Raw genomic sequence first — 12,761 nt, 5'->3', positions numbered from 1 at the left:
TCAGCAGTATGGTGATTTAGCAAAAACAATTTTCTACTGAGGTTTAAGGATGCAGTGGCTAAGTTACACCTATATATTAGCACTTATACATTGGTTTCACACCCTGCCGCACACTGCTCCCATTTTATTATTTTAACTAGAGAAAAGTCAGTACATTTTTGTCATTTTTGGTTTGATGTCACCCAGAATGTTGCCATGTAGTCCATATAAGTCTTTGTGCTAAAATTTCTATTTGCGCATTTTTCGGTGTGCGCACTTTTCTGTGTGCGCTTTTTCTGGTTGCACATTTTTCTGCTTGAGCTTTATTCTTTGTGTGGGTTTTTTCTGGTTGCGTTTTTCTGGTTGCGCATTTTTCTGTTTGCGCTTTTTTCTGGTCACCGCTTTATAGTAAAGTCAATGTTCTAAAAGATATTCGACGTGATGTAAATTCAATGCCTTAAAAATGTTTAAAGATGTATATCTTCATTGTTGGAAGTACATTTAATTCGTTCAATATTTTTTTATTTGGTATCTATAAAAAGAAATCAATCACGCCTTGAGATGCGAATCTAGTTAGATATAAAGCCTTGCTTGTACGTCAAACGGCTCAAATCTCAGAGTAATTTTCCCCATTGAAAATATTTGAAAAGCCTTAATTGTGCGAATTTTTTTATAGTTATTTAAATAGTTGAATATTATTTGAAGAAAATTTATTTTCACATTTTAGTGCACTATTACATGAAAGCTTGTTATTGAAACGTTTTTTATTCTTTTTTTCAAATTTTATATATTTCTGTGTTCTGTTGATGGTGCATGATACAAATGAATAAAATGTTGTAGAATCTCTCGTTAAAATTATTTTTCTAAAAAACATCATTAGAAGCATCAATGAAAAATAATTAAAGTACGTTTATTGGTACTGCTACACTATTTAAACGGAAAATTGTAGTGGCTATAAAACTATGTTGATATAAGTAAATAACAATGTAACCTAAATAGAAAAAAAAATATGCTCACAGCTTTTGCAAATTTCACTACATTAATATAATGTACAAAGATCAATTCTGTACGAGACCGCGGACCCGGATAGCAAAAAAGAAAATAGAGTTCATCGTCATACTGTTATACGTCTAAAGTGCTCATTGTCTTAATTAATGATTTTAAAAAAAAGTATTGAAGGTTTTGTAAAACAATTTTCATTTTTCAAACTTAGAGTGATAATTGTCGGCATGTTCATCGAACAAATTTTTATAAAAATTTATCGCCTTTCACAAAAACTCTAATTATATCTGAAAATTATTTACATTTGGTCCTTTAGCACTCATTACATCCCTTGATAATTTAGGAAAACACAATTACTTCCCATTAATAAAAAACATTACATCGGGGAAAAATTTACTTTTTATTACATTGTTTTGGTGTTGGGAAAAGCATAATTACATAATTAGCGGGGATTGATCATGTGCAATGATGTAAGTATTTTAAAAACTGCCTTTTTTAATTTTTCACTGAACGTACTGTTTACTAATTATTTTTTAAATCGATATCAGTTAAGACTTTGAGCACTTTGCGTTTATGTTTGCGTTTGTGTTTTCTTTGTGTTTGAGTTTGGGTTAGCGTTTGTTGTTTGGTTTGTGTTCGCGCTTGGATTTGGGTTTGTTTTCGTTGGCTTTGTTGTTTGCGTTTGTGTTTGTGTTTTTTTTTGTATCTGTATTTGTGGTTGGGTTTGTGTTTGCGTTTGTTTTTGTGTTTTCGTTTATGTTTGTTTTTGTGTTTGTGTTAATTTTGCGCTTTTTAGTGTTTTGGTTTTTGTTTAATGTGGTTAGTGTGGGCAATGACTGGTATATGCCGATTACTAAACACACATGTCATGGTCCTTTAAGATATGTTTTTACACAGGCCAGTGCAGGGCCTGGCCGGTACAGCTAGTTAATTTTTAAAGTATAGGTAAAAAAAATTCAGGTTAAATTTTTTAAGAACACTAAAAACACAATTGCCATAAACATTTTTTATCATTGTCAACAAATATAGGCTTATACATTATAATCATAATACAATGAATATAATGAATATGTTTTCAAATTTAGAAAACTGATAAATAATTAATGGTTTTTTTTCCAAGCTGCATTAACAATGTGCTTAAACAATTAGTTGTAGGTGTTATCGCCGGTTTGTGTTTTCTTTTTCTATATTCCAACTACTACTTTTTACTGTCTGGTCCAAAATATTTATTGTCTTACTAAATTTTTCATTTTCTGACCCAACACATTTCTTGGTTGGCTAAAATGCTTTATTGTCTGAAACAACGATTTTATTGTCTGATTAAATATTTTCATTTTCTGAACCAGCGCATTTATTGTCTGACAAAAATAACTTTGTTTAACTGAACACATTTATCTAGCCACTCAAATAATTCATGTTCAGACTGCTAGACATAATATTTTAACTGCAAGTCTAAGCAGATTTAAAATAAATTTCAAGAACTCATTGCATCAATAAATATTCCTTGCCTGACAAAAATTGTATTGTTTGATGACAAATCTTCATTGTCCAATAGTCCTACTATTATTTTTCTGTCCAACGAATTTATCTCACATAAGCATAGTAAACTCTTGTATTCTAAACGTTAAAATATAAAATTTGTAAATAACAGACTTTTCGATATATTATGTTTTAAAAATGAACTTATAGTCTTATCTGCTTAAATAAAAAAGTATCAAGTGCTTAAAATAAACTTACGTCACTCAGCCCAGCCTAGGGCAGTGAAAAGCTTTAGAAAATTTAGGACTCATTTTAACGTAAATGATAAAATTCACTGATGCCGTCATTTGGTGTAAGATTGAACATACAAACGTGAAGTTAGAATTTACGCTAAAGGTAATGTTTATAAACAACTGTATTACGGTGGCAGGTATCACCATTATAATAAAAATCACACAGATGGTGACCAACATTTTGATCACTCTAAATTCTTTATCACATTTTACTGTCTGGTAAGTGAGGATTGAGTGTTTTAGTTTTCTCGAAGACAGGGACAGTTTTAGTATAGTTAGCGACGTGCATAGGATGACAATGGTCAAGGGGACTGCTGACACTAAAGTGACCCTATACACGTCGAATACCAAACGGAGTGTTGTGGCACTTGCCAAGCTGTTGAATGACATCTCGTTGTTTGTTAGAATTTTATTCAGATAATTTGCTGTGTATCTATTATCGAATGAATTTATAATAATAACGTACATAGCTAGTATTATAATGATACTTTTCATTCGATAAGGTGTGTTAAGTTTGTGAAGATATAAAGGCAAAAACACAGCTAAGAGTCTTTCAGTTGATATTAACGCAATCAGATGATAGCTGAATGTTAAAGATAACAGGCTAGGAAAATAAATTATGTCGAAAATTTCAAATTCTTCGCGGTTTATAAAAACAATATCAAAAGTATTGAAGTAGGTGCGACTAATGTGCCTGATAAAATTACTCAGTGTAAATATCAAGTCTGAGATGGAGAGACAGAAGAGAAACATGTTGGTTGTCGTCTTCAGTCCATGACTGTAAACGGTTAAAATTGAGAGGAAGTTTCCGAACGCTCCAAGAGCGGTGATTGTGTAGTAGAAGGTTAACGCGGCGTAGTACAGCACATTGCCTACAAGATCGACCAGTTCATTGTTTAAGTCTGTGTTGAAGTTGGGCTCAGCACTAAAATTTTTAACTGCTGGTGTAGCTACAACATCTAAACTATGATGATTTATCTTCCACATTTTTCTCTGCATATGTTCTTTTGCTGTAATAACAAAAATAAAAATGAAAGAAAAACATAATCATACGAAGCTGTTAACATATCTCCTCAGAGTTATATATTTTTAAGCATGTTTATGATTAATTGTGGCATTTGATTTAAAATTGCAACCAGAAAAAAAATTAAACACGTTAAGCTGTTACGAAAATAATTCCATCAGACTAAAAAAAATATTTTTTATCAGCATTTACATTAATAAACTACATTTAAAATGTAAACAAAAATGCATAGATGTTAGTGAAAAAAAATTGTGTATATACATTAATAGCGCCAAGCTTTTATTTATGCACGAAAAAGAAGAGAAGTTTTCATTTCTCTCAACAAAATATTGCAACAACATTTAATACATCTGTAAAGAAATTCGAGGCTCGATTTATTGAAAATGTGTGGATGTTGAAAGGCTCATCTTTAAATACACATATTATATACAAAATGTACGACACCGAGTAAAATTGTCTACTAATATACAAATACACAGGTATTTACATATTGGTACAGGTACAGGTATTTACATAAATATTTTATTCAATTTTCAGCTTTTCTTGTTAGCGATTGGTATTTACACAATTTTTGGCTTGCCAAAAGCCATTGACATGAATTCCATTTAACTGAGGTGGACTTAATTTCACATTTTAGTAGGAGGTTGTATTCGTAGGTTTCGTACAACATTTCAGCGATTACTAGTGACAAGAAGTTGTACTTCACATTTGTGGAAAAACGATAACTTGATTAAGCTACTGTTTTACTTAAACATACACAATTGTATATAATTTAGTCTAAGATCTTATACTTAGACTACATTTAATTTTTTGGGTGACCTCTGATAGCCGTGTTACTTTACTCTATTTCTGATGTAACACATATCATGGTTACCAGTCAAGGGGGATAAATTGTAATTTATAATTTATTGGGTTGCGGCCCCTGTGGGACCGCAACTGTTAATGTAGTTGTTTTATTGCTCTTCGGTGAGCGATGCTCGTTCCCGTGTTCCATGTCATGTGACTTCTGGGACTCTGGGTAGTTCGTGCCTGTGGCCGTGTCAGTCAGACCCAAGGCTGCTGTGGACACGGACGGTGACGTTGCCTATGATAAGTTGATCATGTAGACCTAATGAAGGGCTACTGTTTCTACTGTTTTCTATATTTCTGCTGTTCTACATAGCCGGTTGGCTTGGATGCTAATGTCAATAAAGCCATTACTGACAACAACAGAGTCTTTTCTTGTGTGCTATCTCTCATGGTCAGCCCTTTTAATCACAACACCTCAGTGGGTGATAAGCATCCCCATTGAAGCAGTGTTACACTGGTATACTAAAACTTGAGTACAGCATCAGTTAGGAGGAAGAAAGTTCCTGTATAGGTATTTGCTCTTGTACTAACACTTCAGTAAATGTTTTACGAATTACGAGGGAGTACTTTATTTTTTTATTTTTGATGTTTTATTACTCAGAATTTGATATTTTTAAATCACATTTTCATAAATTATATTTTGCGAATTATTCGTCTCTAAGGGTGTTTTTTTTTTCAAAAATTTGTTTAATGTTAACCCGATTGCATCGAAAATGCCTCACTGCTACATAAAATTGAAAGTTTAGTGGAGCTGACTCAGCTTTATTATATCTAGGTTTTTTCCCTTATGTTTAGCGCGTAAATAAAGGCTTGCAAACTTGGGTTCTTGACCCATGTGCCAAGTTTGAAACGAATCAGTCCGTTTCAAGTGGTCGAGATTTCGCTCGCCCGTTTCGACTCCAAAGACTGACCGACTGAGACAAATTGTAAAAACACCTGCGCATTAATAGAAAGTACCGAATGTGCTTGTAATACTCAAAAAGATTAGTCGTTTGTTAGGTAATCTGAAATTAATTTTTAACACGTCAATATTAAAGACACATTCCGTTGTTATTGAATCTTGTCCGTTTCATATTTGAAACAAATCGGTTCGATAGTATTTGGTGTAAATTCTCGTTTTTAAGTTTCAACTAATGACAGAGGAAGCATTAATTACGCGAGTTTAATCAAGGTTGATACATTCTTGTAAAAACATATGACCCTTTTAATGATTTGAAAAAAGCTAATTTTCTTAATACGATCCACTGTCCGCTTGATACGGTTATCCAAAGATGTGATATGATATAAATATATAAACTGGTGGAATCTGCACTGCTATTTTATCGCTTCTCAAAGAGAACAGGCCATAGCTTTTTGTACATACATAAAGACATTTATATAATCTAGTTGTATTGTATTTTCTCATTCATTTTAACAAGCTAGGCTTTCTAAAATATTTTAAGTACATGGACTTTCTGTTGTTTTAGAAAATTGACATATTCTGAAATGTTTTAAGAACTTTGACTTCATCGTGAAGTAAATAACGAAATTAACAGAGGAGCTGAGCTGAAAAAGTATGGACGTTACCATACACAACATTATATCGATTTGATTCAATGTTTTGGGTAGCAGGTAGCACTCCTGTAAGAGCTTCGATGGAATCAGTATCACAACATACGACACGGAAACTGTTACCAGTAACCGAATCACTTTTAAATCTTTGATTTTATTCCCAACTACATTCGGAGATTTGAATTTGTTAATTTTTCTTGGAGATAAAAATAATTTTAACAAGATCATAACCGTGCAAATAACAACAACAGCAAAAGGAAAAGATGAGCAAATAATAAAACGATTCAAATCGAAGTAGCTAGAAACTGTGTCTAAATTTTTCAAAGCTTCTGTTTCGTTCAAATTGAAAATAAATTTGCTCAAGTAATAACTTGTGAATTTGTTTTCAAATAAACCTACAATAGTTACATAAATCTGAGTTAAAACAATAAGGAAGGTCATAAGTGTTGAAGTAAATAGTCTCGATAAATTAAACGGCAAACAGACAACTACAAATCTTTCCAAAGCGATCAACGCCACTTGATGAAAACTCGCGAGAATCGCGTATCGATTTAGAAAAACGACGATATTGAGGTACTCGATTCTCAAACTATAATTAGAGGCATAGCAATGTTGAGAACAAAAAAGTAAAATATTGTTCAGAAATCCCGTGATGGAAAACAACAGATACGTCACAGAAAGAGAAGCAATAATAACATTTGTGGAATCTTTGATTTTTCGGTTCGCCATGTCCAGCAAGGTCATGCAGTTTCCCAGAACGCCAAACACACACACGAACGTCATCAGCACCAGATGGAGATAGTTTTGCACCTTCTCCGATAGCAGGTAGTTCGACCAAACACCCGAGAAAATGAAATCCTCATCGTGCCACAAATCGCTTTTATTTTTAACATCTGCTTCATTTAACCACTCCATTGACGGGCGTATTGTTTTCTAACGTATTTTTAACTGTAAACAAATGGGAACAAACTCTTGGTTTGAATGACCACGGGATTATCGTTCGCTAAACTGGGATGTGCCTTCTGAGGTAAATCAAGGGAAATAACTACTCCTCTTGTTTACAGAAGTAATGCTCTCCAGACCTTTATATGTGCGTCTGTCACGTTACTGTACATATTTAATATATGTTTGTATGTATATATACATTTAAAGAATTATATGCATATATATTAGATTTAGCAAACAGCTATTACTGGTAGACATACATATGGATATACTTCTCTGTATCTGAAGATAAAGTGTTTTGGCCAAGCCACTATCTTTATTTTGATGTATCGTGTGAGTCACCTTTATTGGCTTTATGTGTGGCTTTAATGTAAAATATTGAACGATTTTTTAAACTTTTTTTTTTGAAATGGGAGAAAATTTGTTTCTCGCTTATTTCTCTAAAAATATTTTATGAGCGATAGAATAAAAATAATTCGAGCATTATGTTTTAGTGGTTCCACTTTAAGTATTAGATTTTTTAAATCGTGTTTAACATCTACGCCGTCCCCCAATAAAAAAATTGAAGTAATAAAAAGGTTATCGCTAAATTTTAATAGCTTTCAAATATATTTTTTCATAAAATATTATTTTTATGTGCTATACCAGTAATCAAAGTTAGTCCGTAACTGTTTATATTTTAAAATACCAAATTTATTTTCGCGTTTATGACCACGATAATGTGTTTTTTAATGTCATCCCATTTACAAACGTTGACCAAGGTTTTAACAAAGACGTGATTTTATTTCTATTGACAAGAAACGCTAAAAACGTATGACTCATGATTTTAATAGTGAACAGTAAAAGTTAATAACGTTTATGATCACATTATGGTTAGTTTTAATATATCTTTGGGTAGTATTATTTTTTTTAAGAAGTGTTTTCTTAAGTCACAGAAAAAAAATTATGGTTACTACGGCAGGACAAAAATAGTAAATACCGAAAAATATTGATTGAAAGAAAACAACTTTTACTTCAAATTTTATTTTGTATGACTAAAATATTATTTCACATGGATTTTGTATTCACATATTGAATTAATATGATTTCTTAAACATTTTGGTTTATACCATCAATAAAGTTATAAAATGGTGTAGAATACTTAACACTTTTAACGCAGAATTGTTTTTTTTATGTAAAAATCGAATTCTGGTATCGTAAAAAAAAAATAGGCTTTGAAGAACAAACGTAGCGGGTAGTCATCGTCTACATCACGATGTAGTCGCTGACAGTCAGTTTTGTATCGACTGAAAATGTGTGAAGCCTACTTCAGTGATCTTTAGACCTTTGGGGTCATATAGGTCTGGATAGAATAGGTTGCAAAGTTACTTTCTAGGCTTAGAGAAAAGGCGTTTGAAATTAGTCAAATATGTAGGTCTTTTATATGCTTTGGTGAAAACGACACAAATAGTCTATTAGGTTGTAAGTAACGTTTATGAAAACGTTAACTAAGTAGGTATTGGCTGGTCTAAAAAGGTATATGGACATGACAACTAGATGGTGTAAAAGGGTACATGGACATGACAACTAGCTGGTCTAGGAGGGTACATGGACATGACTGGACAACTCGCTGGTCTAGGAGGGTATGTGGACATGACAACTAGCTGGTCTATGGGGGTACATGGACATGATAACTAGCTGGTCTAGGAAAGTACATGGACATGACAACTAGCTGGTCTAGGAGGGTATATGGACATGACAACTAGCTGGTCTAGGAGGGTACATGGACATGAAAACTAGCTGGTGTAGGAGGGCACTTGGACATGACAACTACCTGGTCTAGGAGGGTACATGAAAATGACTGGACAACTAGCTGGTCTAGGAGGGTACATGGACATGACTGGACAACTAGCTGGTCTAGGAGGGTACATGGACATGACAACTAGCTGGTCTAGGAGGGTACATGGACATGACTGGACAACTAGCTGGTCTAGGAGGGTACATGGACATGACTGGACAACTAGCTGGTCTAGGAGGGTACATGGACATGACAACTAATTGGTCTAGGAGGGTACATGGACATGAAAACTAGCTGGTCTAGGAGGGTACATGGACATGACTGGACAACTAGCTGGTCTAGGAGGGTACATGGACATGACAACTAGCTGGTCTAGGAGGGTACATGGACATGACTGGACAACTAGCTGGTCTAGGAGGGTACATGGACATGACTGGACAACTAGCTGGTCTAGGAGGGTACATGGACATGACAACTAATTGGTCTAGGAGGGTACATGGACATGAAAACTAGCTGGATTAGGAGGGTACATGGACATGACTGGACAACTAGCTGGTCTAGGAGGGTACATGGACATGACTGGACAACTAGCTGGTCTAGGAGGGTACATGGACATGACAACTAATTGGTCTAGGAGGGTACATGGACATGAAAACTAGCTGGATTAGGAGGGTATATGGACATGACTGGCCAACTAGCTGGTCTAGGAGGGTATATGGACATGACTGGCCAACTAGCTGGTCTAGGAGGGTATATGGACATGACTGGCCAACTAGCTGGGGTAGGAGGGTACATGGACATTACTGGACAACTAGCTGGTCTAGGAGGGTATATGGACATGACTGGCCAACTAGCTGGTGTAGGAGGGTATATGGACATGACTGGACAACTAGCTGGGGTAGGAGTGTTCATGGGCATGACTGGACAACTAGCTGGGGTAGGAGGGTACATGGACATGACAACTAACTGGTCTAGGAGGGTATATGGACATGACTGGACAACTAGCTGGGGTAGGAGTGTTCATGGGCATGACTGGACAACTAGCTGGGGTAGGAGGGTACATGGACATGACAACTAACTGGTCTAGGAGGGTATATGGACATGACTGGCCAACTAGCTGGGGTAGGAGTGTTCATGGGCATGACTGGACAACTAGCTGGGGTAGGAGGGTACATGGACATGACAACTAACTGGTCTAGGAGGGTATATGGACATGACTAAACAACTAGCTGCGATAGGAGTGTTCATGGGCATGACTGGACAACTAGCTGATGCAGGAGGATACATGGACATTACTGGCCAACTAGCTGGTATAGGAGGATATATGGACATGAAAACTAGCTGGTCTAGGAGGGTACATGGACTGACTGGACAACTAGCTGGTCTAGGACATGACAACTAGCTGGTCTAGGAGGGTACATGGACATGACAACTAGCTGGTCTAGGAGGGTATATGGACATGACAACTAGCTGGTCTAGGAGGGTACATGGACATGAAAACTATCTGGTGTAGGAGGGCACTTGGACATGACAACTAGCTGGTCTAGGAGGGTACATGAAAATGACTGGACAACTAGCTGGTCTAGGAGGGTACATGGACATGACTGGACAACTAGCTGGTCTAGGAGGGTACATGGACATGACAACTAATTGGTCTAGGAGGGTACATGGACATGACAACTAACTGGTCTAGGAGGGTATATGGACATGACTGGACAACTAGCTGCGGTAGGAGTGTTCATGGGCATGACTGGACAACTAGCTGATGCAGGAGGATACATGGACATTACTGGACAACTAGCAGGTCTAGGAGGGTATATGGACATGACTGGCCAACTAGCTGGTATAGGAGGATATATGGACATGAAAACTAGCTGGTTTAGGAGAGTACATGGACATGACTGGACAACTAGCTGGTCTAGGAGGGTACATGGACATGACAACTAGCTGGTCTAGGAGCATATATGGACATGACTGGACAACTCGCTGGTCTAGGAGGGTACATGGACATGACAACTAGCTGGTCTAGGAGCATATATGGACATGAAAACTAACTGGATTAGGAGGGTACATGGACATGACAACTAGCGGGTGTAGATAGGTACATGGACATGACTGGACAACTAGCTGGTCTAAGAAGGTATATGGACATGACTGGACAACTAACTGGTCATTCAGGGTACATGGTTATGACAACTAGCTGGTCTAGGAGGGTATATAGACATGACATTTAGCTGGTCAATGAAGGTACGTGGACATGACTGAACAACTAGCTGGTCTAGGAGGGTATATAGACATGACATTTAGCTGGTCAATGAAGGTACGTGGACATGACTGAACAACTAGCTGGTCTAGGAGGGTATATAGACATGACATTTAGCTGGTCAATGAAGGTACGTGGACATTACTAGACATCTAGCTGGTCTTATTTGCTTGTTGGAGGCTAATTTTAAATTAAAATCGCAGTTTTAAAATAAATAAAGATACACTTAGCTGCACTGCATCAAAATATTATTAGTGAAAGGTCTATTTTTATTGACTCTATATTTAACAGAGGAAGATATACAGGCTAAGTATAATTTTACTGCTACAAATTGCTTTGCGTTTGTGTAATAGTTGCCACAAAGTTAACACAACATAAAGCTAGATCCATGGACTTACTAATTCATAACACGCACCAGATAAAAACCATATCTAGTTTCGAATTATTGAATCTAAACAAAAAATACACATTATGAATTGATGTTTGACTAGTTTTTAAGTTTTGTAATACTCGCTTGCACGTTGTTTTTTTTATGTTGTTGTTCTTGAGGTAGTTATTGTTTAGTGCAATGGGTTGGAACTTCGATAGACAGGGTAGATAAGGATAAGTAAGCTGAAGTGGGCGTTAGCCTTGCCGTTGTCTAAATGTTTCATCTGCTTAAGTTTTTTTTCTTTTCTAAAGATCTCAAGGTATATTTTTGGTATAGTAGCCAAGACATAGATTATGTTGACATAATATTCTCTCCAACAACTGCGTCAGGACTTTCTTTTTTTTTCTCCATAACCTTGACATTTACCAAGGAAAGATCTCTAGACTTACCCTAACCCTGAAGGTAACCACAGATATAGCATAAAACTTACCCTAACGTTGACACTAACCGAGGATAGATCTCAAGACTTACTCTAACCCTGAAAGTAATCACAGGTAGAGCTTAAAACGTACCCTAACATTGACAATAACCAAGGATAGATCTCAAGACTTACCTCGACCCTGAAGATTAGAGTTGGCATGGTCGGGTCGGTAAAGCTTATGGTAGTTATACCAAAAAGTCATGAGTTCGAACATCCAGATGAGGCTCGATTGCTGGGGCCGTATGGCGCATAATTTGTTAACAAGCAAAACTTAATTGCTTTGGAGTAAATCCACCTCCCCCCACCCCACTCCCAAAGAAAATTACAACTAGGAAGAAAAAGACCCAAAGATAAAGCTTAAAACTTGCCCTAACCTTGACACTTACTAAGGATTAAATATCAAGACTGAACCTAACCCTTACAACTAGAAAACAGATCTTTAGATTTTTCATTCCCTTGACGCTAACATCTGAAGACTTACCCTAACCCTGTAACTAAAAACACTACTTAAAACTTTTCCTACCCCTGATACTATCGCTAATATAAAATTCATTAAGTTCTCTAATCCTAACTGTAATCGAAACCTTAAGACTTTCGGCTTAGCAACCACGCGTTAGCATTTTTTATTGAATTCCCAACCTCTTCACGCCTGTACCTTTCTAATATTACCATACAGAAAAATTCTCAGGGCCCCTCGTTTTCAAGTTCCAGTGGATATTATTCCCTGTTATCGCTGGTTAAAACAACG

The 12,761-nt window shown here is 35.9% G+C and overlaps 1 protein-coding gene across 1 annotated transcript; it reads left to right on the top strand.

Moving 5' to 3' along the window:
* Positions 1 to 9,581: 9,581 nt before the first annotated feature.
* On the top strand, positions 9,582 to 10,301 carry LOC131957125 (spidroin-1-like). Its single transcript, XM_059321832.1, has 2 exons — positions 9,582 to 9,948; positions 10,099 to 10,301. The coding sequence occupies exons 1-2, from the start codon at positions 9,582 to 9,584 to the stop codon at positions 10,299 to 10,301; spliced, it is 570 nt and encodes a 189-aa protein (XP_059177815.1).
* Positions 10,302 to 12,761: the final 2,460 nt, after the last annotated feature.

The sequence above is a fragment of the Physella acuta genome, unplaced genomic scaffold, assembly GCF_028476545.2.
Source record: "Physella acuta isolate Inbredline_101_S28 unplaced genomic scaffold, ASM2847654v3 ptg001210l, whole genome shotgun sequence".
NCBI lineage: Eukaryota > Metazoa > Mollusca > Gastropoda > Physidae > Physella > Physella acuta.
The sequence above is the reverse complement of the archived record's forward strand: the minus strand, read 5'-3'. Positions and strand labels throughout refer to the sequence as shown.

Coding starts and splice junctions, on each gene's coding strand:
- LOC131957125 (XM_059321832.1), top strand. CDS start 9,582: ATGACTGGCCAACTAGCTGGTCTAGGAGGGTATATGGACATGACTGGC. Junction 9,949..10,098: donor TGACTGGACAACTAGCTGGG/GTAGGAGGGTAC, acceptor TAACTGGTCTAG/GAGGGTATATGGACATGACT.